General features: G+C 34.5%; 1 protein-coding gene across 1 annotated transcript in view; it reads right to left on the bottom strand.

Annotated features, from left to right (window-relative positions):
• The window catches only part of si:ch211-67e16.11, a 46,031-nt gene extending 37,570 nt beyond the window's left edge, over window positions 1-8,461 (bottom strand). The window contains exon 1 of the mRNA XM_682096.7: window positions 7,812-8,461. Coding sequence (XP_687188.2) covers window positions 7,812-8,277 — 466 coding nt within the window. The 5' untranslated portion in view covers window positions 8,278-8,461. The remainder of the gene's footprint in view (window positions 1-7,811) is intronic.
• Window positions 8,462-18,148: the final 9,687 nt, after the last annotated feature.

The raw sequence follows: 18,148 nt of genomic DNA, 5'->3' as shown, positions 1-18,148 counted from the left end.
AAAACCGGCCTTTCACAACAAGCACTAATAATGACTTTTAAACAGGCATAGCGTCGGGCCTGGCAGAACAGCGTGCATTCCTTCAGTAATCCGCCATAACTGCAGACTATCCATTCAAGCACATGCTGCACGCTAGACAGGACTGCAGCAGAGCTTCTGACGCCAGGCAATTTTTATCAGTTTCACTCTGCGGAAACCTGAATTAGACAGCAGCGCAAGGAGGTGTAATCACAAGCCATTATAAATCCATTTCACTTAACAACTCAAATTGCCTCACAAATTAAAGGTTTCCTTGGCTGGCCATGATTTGGCAATGTGGGGTGGAAGACAGCATTAGCACACTGTAAAAAATAGCCGATATTTAACCATCTGTATTTTGTGATTTACTGTTTGTTTGTTTGTTTGTTTCTTATTGTTTTCAGTGGTTATGAATTGCGTTGTGATGCTTTTGTACATTTACATAACAATTAGTTATTTAGCAGATGCTTTGTTCACAGCGACTTACAATTGAGGAGGCATTCAGCGATTCAACATGAAGAGGCAGTGCACACAAGAAGTGCTAATTACACAAAGGGATTGTTAGAGAATTGAGTTCTAGAGTAAAAGTCTTTCCCCACTGAAGCCTGAAATTTTAGTATGCCTTTTTTTGTATTCAAATTTTAAAAGTTTGTCATGTACTTAATCCTTACCCATCAAGTCCAATGCATATTAATCTGTTGCGTAATAATTTGAAAACAATACAAAACAAAGTAGTTAAGATAATTTTGTTGTCCTCTCCCTGCTTAACAAAAGAAAGAAATATTGGGTCTGAGAAGCACTGTCGCCTCACAGCAAGAAGGTCGCTGGTTCGAGTCCCGGCTGGGCCAGTTGGCGTGTGTGGACTTTGCATGTTCTCCCAGTGTTTGCGTTGGTTTCCCCCACAGTCCATACATGCGATATAGGTGAATTGGATAAACTAAATTCTGTAGTTTTAGATCCCAGCTCAGAACAGGATTGGTGTAGTAGGACTGGTGGGTTACATGTGGGGGCTCGTCCGGGATGAGAGTAAGGTTTAGGGGGCTGAGTGTAACAGAGGCCATCTAGCGAAGTACTATCCAGGTAAACCTCACTCCTCTGACCTCAAAAGGTGCTCTAGTGACAGGCGCTAGAGGTCATTAGCCTTCTTGTTAGAGCAACCGACTCCCATAAAAAGAATCGTCGGTTTAATCCCAGCTTAGAACGGGATGGGTGCAGTAGGACTGGTGAGTTACACTAGTGTCTGAATGTGTGTGTGTGTGTGAATAAGTGTGTATGGGTGTTTTCCAGTCCTGGGTTATGGCTGGAAGGGCATCCGCAGCGTAAAACATATGCTTGATTAGTTGCCGGTTCAGTCTGCTGTGGCGGCCCCTGAAATAGAGACTAAGCTAAAGGAAAATGAATGAATGAATGATTATTGGGTCCACCCCATCCTTAGGTTGCAGAGATCAAAAAGCTGCAGGATTATGCCAAACCATTCAAAGTTTACTTTAGTATGTCATCGGTTTGATACATTACAAGCAATACTGGAACCTTATATTAAAAAGAAGACCACCAATTTCTGTAAACAAATTAATCCTGAACAAAGACTGTAAGTTTGTCTAACGTATGGAGACAGACAGAAACACACAAACAGACACACACACACACACACACACCAAACTAGCATACAAAAAAAAAAACACAGAACATTTGTATTATTTTATATTAATTTCTCAGACACCATTTTAGATTTTGCCTTTTGCTTGTAAGGCAGCCCTAAATTGTCAAAACACTTTTCAAAATGAGAGGGGTCTGGAGACCTGGTGCAGATGCAATCTGAACTGCATCCAATGCTTTTTATTGCGCACACCTAACCCCACCGCTTCCCCTTACAGTGATGTCACTAGATCCATTGAGTGTATTGTTTCTGACATTACGTCTCTGAGAGATGCAGTCTCAGCTTGCATCATCAAGACTGCATCCAGATATTACTGCTCCCTTTTCGGATGTGAAAAAGAAATCGAACACCATCAAATGTGTTTTATAACAGATGAAAGTTTCAGAGACAGTGTGTCAATAAGATTGAGAAAATAGCTATTGACAATAACTAACTTTATGCGCAAAGCTGGAATATAGCAAAAAGACATGCAAATAAAGCAGCACTTTTATCCAACGATTCAAAGTGAACAAAATCGTCACTTCTTGATTAACCAAATATCAACAGTAAAAAACAGAATTTGTTGCATTATGAATAGCTGCCTGAATCTTTTGTTTGTTTAATAAACGACTTATGCCTTAGAAGGCAATCCTGACATGCAGTGAATGCGTTGTGGCGTTTCAAGGCACGAGACACAAGACACACAGTCTCAATTGATTAATAATATAGTATTAATAATTGATAAATATTAATAGTAATTAATAATATAATGACACTCATACTGAAATGGTTAAGGCATTTTAGAATGACCAAAACAACATTTCAGACGATTTACAATGTTCTCAGCCTGCTGGTTTGTCCATTCACACACATTTTTATTATCACATGATCTCGTATAACAAAATCACATGACTTTTAAATGGGCATACTGGAATTTGTACAGTAAAAGTGTTTCCATCGCAGTTTACGCGCATCTCTTCGAATAAAAAGTTTATCCTACCCAGTTATGCGCATACATTTTTATGTGCATTTACAAAATGTATGTGCATCTTGCCGTTTCCATCAACCATTTTTTTTATGCACACATCATAAAGATGTAGCTAATGTGAGGTTGAAGAAATTTTTTATATGCAGAAATTTTGGGTTCAGTGTGCAAGTTTTTTTTTAAAGAGAGCGAAAAATTTATACAGGTGGTCAACCCCACTTACCTGTGTGAGGCACATTTCACAAACGCTCAATGTTTGAAAGTTCAACTCTGCAGTTTAATAAAGTGACTTTTATTGACATTTTAGTAGGTTAAAGCAATATATTGTGGTAGTCTATAAAGTAAAGGAAAAAGTACCGAACACGTATCTTCATTTACAACAACAATACAGGAAATATATATCACTTCAAACGATCAAAAATGTAAATAAATTTTTTTTTTTTTTTTTAAACATTCAACATAAAAAAAGTTGGAGAAAGGATTAAGGTCCCATAATGCAATTCAAAAGCATAAAAAAAAAATCATGAACCACAAAATATGAAAAAGTTTGTGCGATTGACAATCTGAGGTAAATTTATTTTTTAACGTGAAGAAATTGCGGTTGAAATTTTCGGATTCAGTCTGCAATAACCTTAAGGGGGTGGGGTATTTTTTAGAGAGAGAAAGAGAGAAGAATTTCAACAGGTGGTTTGTCAACCCCACTCATCTGTGTGAGGCACACTTCCTTAACACACAATGTTATTTCATCTAGTAGGTAAGGTGGGTTTAATTGTTATATTGTAGTTTAGTAGTTTAAAGCGATATATTGTATAAGACATAATATATATTCCATAAAACATAAAATAAAGAAACAGCCCAGTACACATTTTTGTGCAGTAATTTACAACACTAATACCGGGAACAAATATCACTTCAAACTATTAAAAATGTAAATAAAAGTCTCCTTTTTCAACATTTAAAAAGGAATGTTGGAGCAAAGATTCCATAATACAATTCATAATAACAGATAAATGAAAAAAAGTGAACCAAAAACTATATTAAACTCTTAATTCACTGGTATATACAGTTGAAGTCAGAATTATTAGCCCCCTTTAAATTTTTTTTTTTTAAGAATTTTTTTTAAAGATTTTATTTCCAAAATTATGTAACAATTATGTAACAGATTCAGGAATTTTTCACAAAATTTCTGATAATATTTTTATTTGTTTTATTTGTTATTTAAAGTTATATTTGTTTGGCTAGAGTAAAAGCAGTTTTAAATTTTTTGAAAAACCAATATGTAAATTTATGTAAATAAATCAGTTATTAGAAATGAGTTATTCAAAATATTATGTTTAGAAATGCGCTGAAATGTGTAAAGAAAATAAACTGGGGGGGCTAATAACTCTGACCTCAACTGTATATATACAGTTATATCTATTGAGTCCCTCTCATGCTCACTCATATGCGGAGACCCTTCACAAAAACGCAGAGAGACTTGGGCTGATTTTAAATGTGGCAACAACTAAACGCAGCTTTCATTCTAGCCTCTGATTCCCACCACATCTTCAGATGAGATGGTCAAGTTTGGACACGGGGAGAGTTGAAAATGCTTCCAGATTTGAACCGAGTCGCACATGCCTTGAGCTCTTGTGTAAACCGGAGTATTTTGTTTATCATTTTTTAATAGGTCTGCTCATTATTTCCCTTCCCAAGCTTTATTTGGTCTCCATTTGCTAAATATATTTCTCGAGACAGTTCAGTATGAGGAAGACTTGAGGCTGGACATGCTTGTGTAGTCTTGAAAACCAAATTTAAATATATTTACATAATACAGATGAGTCTAAAAGCTGAGACTAATTTATAAGAGAATTCTCTGAACATTTAAGCATCGCAACATTTTCGAAATTGGTGATGATGAGAAATGTTTCTTGAGTATCGAATCAGCATATTAGAATGATTCCTGAAAGATCTTGTGATACTGGTGTAAAGATGCTGACAATTCAGCTGTGATGGCATTAATTTATTTGAACATATATTGAAATACACTGTAAAAAAAACTGTTAATTAAAATCTCCTGTATGTCTTAATTGGGTCAGTTGGCAATTATGTGTGGAGTTTTCATGTTATCCCTGTGTTCGTGAGGGTTTTCTCTGGGTGCTCCAGTTTCCCCCACAGTCCAAAGACATGTGCTACAGATGAATTGGGTTAGCTAAATTGTTCGTAGTGTATGTATGTGAATGAGTGTGTATGGATGTTTCCCAGTGATGGGTTGCAGCTGGAAGGGCATCCGCTGCAATAAAACATATGCTGGATAAATTGGCGGATCATTCCACTGTGGCGATCCCAGATTATTTAAGGGACTAAACCGAAAAGAAAATGAATGAGCGAATTTGTCCATAGTGTATGTGTGTGAATGAAAGTGTACGGGTGTTTGCCAGTGCTGGGTTGCAGCTGGAAGGGTATCCTCTGTGTAAAACATATGCTGGATGAGTTAGCGGTTTATTTCGCTGTGGCGGAATGAATGAATGAATGTATGTCTTGATCCATTTTTTTAATGAATCTTGTTATGGGCCTTTTATTTCTGCTCCATCGACTTTCGATGTTGAAATTTTCACTCTGCCGTTTAAGAAGGGGACTTTTATTGACATTTTTGGAACAATATATTGAATAAAAAGTAATATATGTATAAAAAAGTCCCTAAAATAACTGAAAACATTCTGGCAGTTTATTGACAGATTTTCAAACCTTAATTTGCAACACCAACAAACAAAATATCAATTTAAACTATTAAAAATGTCAATAAAAATCAACATCAAATTTTTTTAGGAAAGATCAAGGTCTCATAATGCAATTCAAAGCACATAATGCAATTCAAACATAATTTACATATATTTTATAGCATAGAAATTGCCTATCTTAAATTTTAATATATTTCTGATCAAATAAATAAATTATTTTCTTTTAAAATAATTTTAAACTTTATTATATTTAATTTTATATTTAGTTTATTCAATTTTAACTGACTTCAAACTTTTGAATCGAGTAATAACGTGCAAACCATATATATATATATATATATATATATATATATATATATATATATATATAATTTTTTTTTAAATTGGTAAAATAAAAACAAACTCATAATTTTTTTATTAAAATATTTTTAGTTTTTATAAATTTTAAGTAAACTTTTTTATTATTTTTAAATAAATCTTTAAAATTGATTTTGTCAATTTGTCAAATATTTTACCCAAATTTGCATCGACACAATGCTGGATAATTTAAATCCCATTTTGGATAGAATATGTAAAAAAAAAATTTTTTTTAAATCTAATTTTAATTTGATATTTATCAAATAACATTTTTGATTCAATGGATAAGTCTGTACATTTTTTCAAAATCTCCAAATTTAGATTGAAACAGTCCAGCAATTTATTTATTTATTTATTTATATTTATTTATTTATTTATTTATTTATTTATTTATTTATCAATCTAATGCTTAAAATTAGTCACTGATAAAGCTTTTAACCTAAAGAAATGCAGTCGAATAAACTTTCATCATCAATTTTTCATACATCTCTTGCAGCAGTGCAAATCAGTTCAGGGAAGGGGGCTTGACTTATAGTGAACTGGGGGCACAGCTGGGCACTGAACCCAGTGATAAGGACTGAACTCTCACAGTCAGGGATGAATTATTGAGCACTCTTATTGAGAATGCATGACTCTGTCTCAGTCGTGAGTCTGCCCTCCACTTTCCCTGCAGGGTGTTTTGGCCTGAAGTACTGCAGACTAACTCGCACAGCTTCATGTCACAGGCCAGATGACCTTAGTCTGTTTTGAAGTGTTGACTTCACATCTAAACTGACTTTTTATATGAACTATTTACATTTTTAGGAAGATCTATATTCATTTAAACAAGTTTTGCATGTCTCCATGCTTCTGAAATCACTTTTATCTAATTAAGCTTTTCTATTACTATTAATCACTGCCCATCCCGAGTTTTACACTGTATTTGAGTATATGCGGTATAAATAGATATTATGCCCTATTCATGTTCGGGTTCATCTTCTACTTATATGTAATTATTTTGTGCTGTTATTAGTTGCTGTAAATGCACATCATTACTGTAATTAGTAGGCTGTAGTCATTCGTTATAATAGCATAATTAAAGTAACTTGATTGAAGGTTTTATGCATAACACACCTTTTACCTTGCACATTTATACCAAGACAAAACACAACTACTACAATAAAATAGAAAGCTGTCAAGAATACTTTGGTTTGAAGGGGTTTTAAACAGAGGATTTTACAGTGAGACAGGCTTGAATTCATGTCAAAACATCAGGCGAGGGTCAAAGCTTATTGAAACATGAGTCTGTTTTGTATTATGCCTCACATACAGTAAATCATGTCAGATGGCCAGTCCATGGCCCTTCAGTTAAGAGTGCATAATTTAATAAACAATATAGTATATACAAAGCTTCATGTCACTCATATAAATCAAAAGTACGCATTGATTTATTGATAATCTATTATCACTGACAGCTGGCTTAATATTAATAACTTTATTTAATATTTACCTATTAATATTTAGCTTAAATTTAACGTCATATTACTTTACTTTAACGTAGGCTATTACCTTTTTTCTCAACAAACATTTTTCTCCATCATTAAAGCTGCTTTAAAACTTTTTTCCCACTTGACAAATTAATTTATTATAGATGTACAGTATAAACCTGGTGGCTAAAACTAACTAAACTCATCCTTTTGAACTCTCCTTTAAATTGAGGAAACAGCAATCTCGGTAACACTTTAGGACACAATTAATCCTATTAAGTACTATAGATTAATACTTGTCTGTTATTTAGATAATAACTGTTCATTAGTAGTTATATAAAATGATTTTATGCTGCATTCTTAATCCTACCTAAAACTTCAACCGAATTTGTACCTTACTAACTATTATTTAACAGCTAATTGGCAGTTTATTAAGCTAGCTGTGTTAGTTAATGGTTTGCTAATACCGTGAATTGTGACCTAAAGTGTTGCAGCAATCTCACCGGGGTTTGTTTGTTTTTTGTTAGTTAGTTAGTTAGTTAGTTAGTTTGTTTGTTTGTTTGTTTGTTTGTTTGTTTGTTTTAGTAGCATATTTTTTATTTCAAATCTGACAGAAAAGGTCCACTCACCCAGATAAATGCCGTCCATGTGAGCGCATTTCTTCTTGGTTACGTTGAAGTCCACGTAGAACAGAACCACCGGGTGTCCGAAACTCTCTCCGGGACTGGGGTCGAGCAGCAGCACGGCGTCATGCGCGCTGGCTCCGGGGTACAGCTCCTCGTTGGTCCGGCTCTCCTCATCCGCGCTCGGATCTACCGAGAACCCACTGTGTTTGGACTGCAGCGCGCCGCTCGAGTAAGAATCCGGCAGGATCGCCAGCACCTTCCCTGAACCGGACTCGGACACGTACACGACCACCCCGCTTAAGTGCAGGTGGGACATCTTCTTACACTCGCTCTCCGGCAAAGAGACCCTCCGGCACAAGTTGAGCTTCAGGTACTGAAGTCCAGTTCTGACCCAGCGGTCCACGCGAGACCCGCAGCACTCGCCAATGAGCAGAGCGCAGATGAGGAGAGAAACGCACTGGATCTTCATAGTTTGGCTGTGTGGAGGTCTGTTTTGGGGTGTCCTGGAGGTGAAGTTTACTTTTAGCAGAGTTGTTTTGCGCTTGGGGTGTCTGTTGGACACTCAGGGCTCTTGTGGAGTTTGGACAGATGCGGCGGTCTTCATTAAAGGTGCTCAGAGCAGCATCCAGAAGGAAAGCAATGCGCTGTAACTCCATCCCACAGGCTCTGACATGCTGTTAAAGCCGAGGAAGGAGGGAGGGGAGAGAGAGAAAAGAGAGGGAGGGAGGATGGACTGTCGTGTAATTTCCATTAGCGAAATTATTTAATTATCACTTTTATGTTATTGCTTTCTAGAATAAAATGAAAACGTCTAGTGTTTGAAATAACTCGAATTAGCCTAGCCCAGGGCCGGATTAACCAATGGGCCTTATGGGCACAGGCCCAGGGGCCCGTGCGCACTAGGGGCCCCTGCGAGGGGGGAGAAAAAAAGACAATTTCGGAGTGTCTTTTTAGGCTAATTGCAAATAGCGCATCTAGTTGGACTAAGCCAGTGGTTCTCAAACTTTTTTCACCAAGTACCACCTTAGAAAAAAATCGTCTCTCCAAGTACCACCTTACTTAACCAGTATTAAAAAATAGCGTCGTAAGCCTAATTAAGCAGCTACAGGTGTGCACAGTTTTACTAATATGCAGATTACTTCCTATTAGTAAGAATATGTATTATTGTCAGTCACTTTAAACATTTGAAATAGTCTGAACATTAACTATGCTTGCAGATAAAAAAAAAAGTTTTTGTTAAAATGTGCTTTTAAAAGTTCATAAAAAAATGGCGTTGTTCTTAAAAAGTAAAAAGAAAACTTCTGTACTTAAATCTAAAGTATTCATAGTAGCCTATTCATCATAAGCTGGAAATGCTGCTTGGACCTTATAAATATAGGCTATATGTCATATTCATACACTTTCAGACAAATCTTGAAATAAATGTTAAATGTACATGACAGGGTTCATACAGGCACAGCCTAATGAAAATCAATTCCAGCACCTATTTTTTTTTTTTTCACGACTGACATGCTTTGTATTGAAGACCTGAAATGTATTCTCAGAAACCCATAAAACATTGCATAGGAATAGATACAAATAAAAACCATTAATAATAATATTTATTAATCATATATTAATAATATAATAAACCTGCACTAAGTGCTTGTGAAATCTTTTTTGTACTCAAGTAAAAATACTATTACACTGCTAAAATAACACAAATTTTAGTAAATAATACTAATATTAGGTAAAAGTACAAATTACTCTTTTAAAAAGTACTAGTTGGTTACTTTTGAAAAAAAAAAATCTGATTTTCATTATGAAATCACTTTTTTTTTTAAGTGTAAACCTGATTTAATGGTTTGATTGCTTACATCCCAAAGCTACATGTATAATTTGCACTAACAAAGGAAGTATAGTCAATTTTTCCTTTCATGACAATTAATCTTTTTCAATAGCACTGGTAAAACTACCACATAATCTTTAAGGCCATAGAGACACTTTTTGCCCATTTTTAAAAATATATATTTTTAAGCTTTGAAAGGTTAAATTAAAGTATATGGTAAAAAGATTTAAATTTAGCCTTTTATTTACATATTTTACACTATTTTCTTTACAATATGGCAAATTTGTTTCTTAAATAGCTGTACATCATGTAGATTTTATTTTACACTTGATCTTAATCTAAAATAGAAACGTAAAAAATACAAGTACACTGTGAGCAAAAAATAAAACAAATGACTTCATTTTACTTGAGGTATTTGAAATATGACGACACTACATTTATCAAAGCAGTGCTTTAAGAGCCTTATTGTAAATATTGATAAATAAACAATAAGTAACAACGGATTGCTTTGACCTGTAATGCTTTAGGACAGATCAGAATACAGCTTAATGTATAAATCACACAAATACCTCATCCAGAAACATTTCCAGCATTATTATTTTGTCGTAAAGAAATAAAAAATGTTCCACCTTTGCTAAAAGTAAGTTTCACTTCACAACACAGCCAAATAAGAAGACCATTAGCATTGTCATCGATCATGTATGAATCTATTTCTAAATATCTGACAACTTTGAATACTTTTGACTAAATTTAGTTAAGGAGCAAAGATAAATAATGTCTACTTTAATAGTGGAGAGATCGCGATTGTATTCTATATGAGCACACAGGCGATCATGAGAGCACTTGCAGTTCATTTGAAAAAAGCCTATTTAAGAGCTCGCATATCTGTTTTAGCGATTTGCGTACATGAATGCGCTCTCGTGTTAAAATAAAGCACTCGCATTTGCAGAAATGAGTAATTGCGCAATACCTTCATTCCCGCGCCGCCATTCAGAATGTATTTAGAGGAGTGACAGGTCAGAGGCGAGTCGACTGGCTGTCGGAGAGCGAAACGTGTATGAAGATCATCAAAAACGCATGAAATATGTCCGCGGTTTAATTACTCTGCTAGACATCTCTGTAGTGAAAAGCATTATTCCAACAAAACATTTGTTTTTAAGTTGTTTTTTCTGTCTCTGCAACACAGAAAGCCTTTGTCCCGCCCTTACGTTTCACGCAACTAGAAAAGGTCGACTGTGATTGGCTACTTTTCATGTCAGTCAAATCACGCTTCAGAATCAATTCTTAAACTTCGGAAACTGATTTTCAGCAGCTTATGACACAAAGCACTAAAATAAACATTCTAAGCACAGCGTTGTGATCGTACGCTTCACAAAACAGCCAATGCTGATCACATCAATGTTATATTACGCATTAAAGGATTAAAAGTGTTAATTGTTTCTTTCATTATTCAGCGATTCCTCCGCGTACCACTAGGAGGAAGCCCGCGTACCACTAGTGGTACGCGTACCACAGTTTGAGAACCACTGGACTAAGCCATTCAGGGTTTACGCCCATCGATGCCTGATTGATAGAGACAAGATGAGTAAAGAGCAATGAAATAACATAGCCGCAGTGGCGCACCTTGTAAGGCACACGGCTTCATCTTTTGACGCGATTAATCATAACATCGGTTCGAATCCATCATCAGTTGAACTCGTGCTACTTTTTTTACTCCCCATTACATATCAGATTGGAAATATATTTATTTTTAACAGGAAAGAAACATTTTTTAAAAATAATGCAAATGTGATATAAAGTCACAAGTGTCTCGTGGGTATTTAATAATGTTAAGCCTTATTATAGGCGCCTGCCGCGCCTCCCTCTCTGCAAAAACTATATTGCTCAGACAACTGTATTTCCTCTGAGCAAAAAAATCGCGATCAAATATTAATATTGTTATTATATTTAAATTGCCTTTCTTTCTTTAACTAAACAGAATGCTGTAATTGGTCAAGTGCGGAAACGTCAGTTTTGTAATAACCCGCACTAAACTGAGCGGACTTTAGTGTAACGTTATATCTGTCATAGATCAAAAATGAGTGGACAAGTGGATTTAGCAAACGCGAGAGAAAGAGGAGAGGAGGCATTTTTATTGAGGCATTTTCCATACACACCTTCTTTAAACAGACCCGTGATCAGGAGAATGAGGGTACAGAAGAAGACGTTAACTTTAAATGATAAGAAGCTAGCATTAACCAGGCGGAGGAGGCTAATGGCAGCGCAGTGCGGACTGGATTCATCGTGTGAGAGACAGACAGAAAGGGAAAGAGAGAGGGAGAGAGAGAGAAAGGCCCAGAAGAGGAGAGAGAGGGGAGAGAAGAGGTATAGTGTCTGTGATTTCGGATACTTTTAGGTTTATAATCAAGTCTTCATCACGAGAAGAGTAGAGAAAATACAGGGAGAGGAGGAGAGAGACAGTAAATTAGTATTTGTATTATGAAAGACTCAGATTCATAGAACTCAGATTCATAGAACTGGATTGGAGAAGCATTGTGCGTTATATGCCATGGCAATAATATTCTTTATAAGTTTGTAAAAGCAATACACTAAAATACCCTTAAAAAAATTATATATATATATATATATATATATATATATATATATATATATATATGTGTGTGTGTGTGTGTGTGTGTGTGTGTGCGTGTGTGTAGTTTTATTAGTATTTTTATTTAATGCTTTGAAAATAATTTAAATCTTTGCAGACTATAAATACATATGTACTATATATCATTTATTTAAATATGTGGGCAACAAATTATAGATTCATTTTATTTAAAAAAAATTTATATTATTCTTATTTTTTAAATTCAACTATAGGGGTGCGGCCAGGTAGGGGGCCTTACAAGATAATGTGCCCAGGGGCCCCTGAGTTCTTAATCCGGGCCTGGCCTAGCCACTGTCTTTTTACTTCTGTTTCACATCAATTTGCTATGCATGCAAGTGACTATAAACACAAATATTGCCTTATACAATTTTAGTCATTTTCTAGTTTATATATATAAACTAGAAAATGTATTTTAAGATTGCAGTGCCACATGATTATTTGTTTGAGGATGCAGTCTATACACCATTCTCAGTCCAATAATTAGGCTATGTTGCACTGACTGGATCTTAAAATAAAGATGTTGAAATAGATGTATGCTTTAGGAAATACGGTTATGCGTTTATGAATAAACGAAAAATTCTAGATATTTTAATATTATAGCATGGTTTTAGTGCACTTGCTCGATATGCAACTTAAAGACTAAGCCTTATGGTTTGCGCCGATATTATTATATTACAATTATTTTAAGGGCATCCTGTTGCTGGATAGGTTGGCGGTTCCTTCCGCTGTGGTGACTCCTGAATAATAGAGGGACTTAGCCGAAAGGAAAATTAATGATTTAGCAAATAACTAAAACTTGAACATTATCATTATTGTTACTATTATTATTATAATAATAATTATTATTATTATTATTGTTATTATTATTATTATTATTATTAGCCCCAGTGAGACTAATGTAATATGCCATGGTAGAATTAGGCTATTTGAGAACTTGAAGCACACATGATCAGTAGATACATAGCCTACATGCACACACACATATACATAGCCTACATGATGATGTTACAGATGTTTAATTAAGATGTTACAGATGTTAAAATAATAAATAAGTAAAGAAAAATCACAAGGGGAACACTGGCGCAAAAATCTTGGTTTTTAAACGCAGTTGTTTTTTTTTCAGAACAAGGTTAGATTTACCAGGGGGTGGCGCTGTTATCTCATTTATTATGTTTCAGGTCACACTCAATTGACTACAACTTGTTTGACCAGTCAGATTATTTGAACATAATATCTGGATAAAACGGTGAAATGATCAGTCGTTTCATAATTACATTATATTGTATTAGATATTATTTCACCGCATTGATTTCAAAGCAGACTAAATTACATAGAGAGAGATTTCTTGAACACACAGACGTCTCTTGCGTGACTGTTCAGTTTCTCAGAATGTCTGAGGGTTTCTTGACATAATTACAGGCCATTGTGTCATTAATTACATTTAATTTGAAACACAATCTGCATTCGATTCTACCTCTAAGGTCAAAACTCTTTTAATTTCCAGTCCTAGTTAGAAAACTGTCATTGTATTTTCCCTGCACTGTCACTGAGGGATAGTTCACCCAAAAACGAAATGGGCTATGCGCTGCCAGTGTTTTTCAGCCAATGATGAACTTTCGGTGAAAGGTGTATGTGACTATTTTCAATTTCATAAAGTTTCATTTTACAGCATCGATGTTGTAATGTCATTGGAACACATTCAGTTAGACTTAAGCATCCATTTGTTTGTTAAAGCGTAAAAGGAGACGAAAGACAGTTTAATTGTAAGTGCCGCCATTAGCCACAGGCTAGAGCAAAACTCCATTAAAAATACTGGGGTATAATTAATTTCCATATTTTGAAGACATGGCATGGAAAAATATTATTTAATGCAGTGCATCTTGGTCTCGCTGTTTTTCAAAGAAATCAGATCTTACTGTAAATGTGGTAATGGGATTACAATTAACTGGAAGCCCTAGGACTGGCTGACTGAAAAAAAGTTTGTGTGCATGTACCCCATTTTTACTCACTCTCAAGTCAGGCCCATAACCTGCCTGGAAAGGGGCGATTCTTTTTTCTCAAAAAAAAAAGGACCTTTTTGCAAATATACGCCTCATATTTTTTCGGTGTACCAAAAATATTTAAGTTTTAAAGATTTAGAATGAAAAAATATGAAAAAAATTTCAAATTTAGCTTATTGTCATAAATAAAGGCAATTAATAATAACAAACTGGCCAGCAAATCCAACTTTTCACAGTCAGACCATTTGAATAAAATAATAATAATAATAATAATAAAATAATATAGAGCTTTAGCCTCTCTTGTAAATTAAAGTATATTTGAAAATCCATGGATAACAATAACAATTGCCAAATTGGTACTCAAATTATCACTGATATGGTCCACTTTTGGTGCTTCACGCGTTTTTATTGGTCATTTTTCGTTTGAATGAGGTCCAGGACTTAGAATAAAAATTACTTGTAAAATGTTTAAAAACAATACAGTGGCAAAAGATTACTTCACTTACATCAGATTGTATGTTTTCTAGCAGCTGGATGTTGGATTCATTTATACGTTCATTCGTTCATTCATTCATTCATTTATTCATTCATTCATTCATTCAATCATTCATTCATTCATTCATTCATTCATTCATTCATTCATTTTCTTTTCGGTTAAGTCCCTTTATTAATCAGGGTTCTTCCCAACGAAGTGACCCGCCAACTTATCCAGCATATGTTTTACACAGCGGTTGACTTTCTTGGTCAAAACTGATTAGCTGAAGTCACAACAGCCAACAAAGGATTCCGCTCCCTCTTCAAGCCATTTTGATGAGTTATTTTCACTTACTATGACGGCACAGCAGTCAAAATAGGACAAATGAGCTCATGTTTGGCACAAATTCCGAAACTTTGTCAGTGAGGGGTGAGTCTTTAGAACCACCTGAACCCCCCTGGCTAGAGGCCTGAAATGGTTCCATAATTTTGTGCAAAAATGAAATTTAGAAGAAAGCTGACAACCTGTAAACCCTAACTTCCAAGGGGAAAACAATGGAAGTCAATTGTGGTTTCCAGCTTTTTTTTCTAAATAATTTTGTGTTTAGCAGAAGAAAAAAGAAACTATGAAGTGAAGGGAGAGTAAATGATGGCCATTTTAATTTTTGTCTGAATTATCTCCATTATGAAGGTTTCGATCTAATTATTACAGTTTTTCACTTTTACTTCAATCACAAATGGGTGCTCGACCAAAGAGTCAACCAAAACAAATATTCATTCATTCATTTTCCTTCGGCTTAGTCCTTTTATTTATCTGCATGGGGTCACCACTAAGGAATGAACCACCAACTTATCCAGCATATGTTTTACGCAGCGGATGCCCTTCCAGCTGCATCCCAACACTGGGAAACACCCATACACTTTCGCATTCACGCTCCCTACGCCCTACTTAGCTTACCCAATTCAGCTGCATGCTTGTGGATGAAACTGGAGCACCCAGAGGAAACCCACACCAACATGGGGAGAACATGCAAACTCCACACAGAAATGCCAACTGGCCCAACCAGGACTCGAACCAGCAACTTTCTTGCTGTGAGGCGACATCGCTAACCACTAACCCACCGTGTTGCCATAAAACAAGTAAAATAAACAAAATTATTTAAAAAATAAAAATGAATGTCAGATTACAACGATTTTGTGGATTAATACCTGACACACAACCTAAAAACCAAACCAGATATTCATTTCTACCTTTATGTTATCAGTTATTCTTATATATGTTTCACTAAATAGACCACTGTACTTTAAGCATAGCCTAGTTAGTAGCAGGTGTGAATGGTCTTTCCATGGTAATGTAACCACAACTTGACTTCGGTCACCCTATCCAGTGTCATGTCATTCTAGTGCTGAAGAAAAGAGGTGATCAAGCCCTCTCTCACCTGAGGATCAGGACGCCATTGTGATTTCATGAGGGTCACTGAAAGAGTAGAGCACATCTCTGATTCAGCCTCAAAGCATCTGCAGAGCTTAATGTAAAGCTAATGGAATATACTGTATGTGTTTAACTGTGTGTGTTTTTGTATGCGAGTGTATGTGTGTGTGTTTGTTCTCTAGCAACTGTGTTTGCTTTGTTCACTGTGTGTGTGTGTATGTGCCCAAGGGCATCCCGGTGACCTGCTGAGAGTTTGAATTGCAGGTAGTTTGTCACTATGCATATTTAATTTTAAGAGCATGTGAGAAGGTGATACTGGGTTACCTCGTTCTGTAAATGAGTTTACAATAAACTGGAACGGATATATGATGAGTTTAGTCAGTTGGCTTTGTCTTTACCACTGAAACCACGTCTCTTGAGCTGATTTAATTGGTAAGATTATAGATTATATGATAATTATTGATCTATTTTTGCCTATTTTTCTATTGTTTAGTGTTAGTTTTTTTAAACTGCCAATGCAAAAAAAAAAAAGTTTGTTCTGTGTAAACAGTAGATTTTGAATGATGATAAGGTTTATTTTAAGCTTTATAATGTATTTATATACAATGAAGTTTTACTTAGTTAAATGAGTTAAATGTCTTTGTTCTTTATATCTGTCGTTAAACTTTTTAAATAGCAGTTTGTCTCTTTAAGGAAGTATGCATTATCAAAACAATAAGAGATCATGTTTTTATTTATTTTATTTGATCAGTTATTCTTATTAGTTCTGTAGATTTTCCATTAAAAGGTATTTTGTAAAAAATCGTATGTGCTATTTACCTAAAAAATAGTGGTAACACTATTGCACGTATTTTTAAGTATAGTTTGAAAACTTGATTCTTTTTTTAACTTGAATGAATCATGTGAAAATTACAAATTTTTTTGAGTGAATTTTATATTATTATTGGAATGTGATTTTATAACTTAAGCAAATCCACCAACATTTACTCATATTTATTATTTTTAGCAAAAAACACTTAAATAAATAATGTTAATATTACTAGTTTATTTTTTATTTTTGGAGAGATGATGAATTTAATATTATTAGTGGAATGTGTTTTTATAATTTAGGCAAATTAACCTTTACTCAAATTTATTAATGAAAATTACTCGTTCATAAAATATAATTTATATATTTTGTAATGAAATACACAATGCATGTTTGCCAAATTTCATTTTATTACATGTTCCACTGATATTAAAATGGTACATACAATTTGTTAAACAAAATCTACAGCAATGCTAAGCTCTGGAAAAAGTCCTTTCTTTTGTAGGAATAGTCACATTTTAATGTGACAGAATTGCACAACAAATAAAACCAGTATAAAAGCTGTATCTCAAAATATTAGCAACACAATCTGTCAATGCAGTGAAAATTCCCCAAAAGTTTGTGGCAGTTAATTTGTGTCAGAAACATATTATACGTTTGTTTTTGGGTGATTTTATTTGGAGAATACTTGTATAAATCCAGTTTAGCAGTTTTAGGCTGTCTATGACTCGCTCATCCTCCAAGACAATACAGAAGTCCTCATGGTTGGTTATTCCCCTGGCAGACAGCAATTCTCTGTGCAATCCCACACTGTAATATAAACATTACACTTATCAATATTAAATTATGCAGTTGTATATTTTAAATGTTTAAGGTTTACTAAACATTTAAAAGGGAAATACATTAAGGAAAAAAAAACATTTCTTTGTATCTCTGTGAACAGTAATTCTCCAAAATGTTTGAGTAGACATTGCTGACTTACACTATAACACAAGTACACAAGTATTTTGACTAATATTGGACAGGGTGTTTTCAAAATGTATACTAGTGTACAAAAAAATAAGTTTATAAAAACAAACCATATTTATACAAGGAATAGTGCGTTCAACAATGTACTGTTTTTGTTATGTTTTTGTTTTTTGTAAAAA

Source organism: Danio rerio, chromosome 9 (genome assembly GCF_049306965.1).
Source record: "Danio rerio strain Tuebingen ecotype United States chromosome 9, GRCz12tu, whole genome shotgun sequence".
Classification (NCBI taxonomy): Eukaryota; Metazoa; Chordata; class Actinopteri; order Cypriniformes; family Danionidae; genus Danio; species Danio rerio.
The sequence above is the reverse complement of the archived record's forward strand: the minus strand, read 5'-3'. Positions and strand labels throughout refer to the sequence as shown.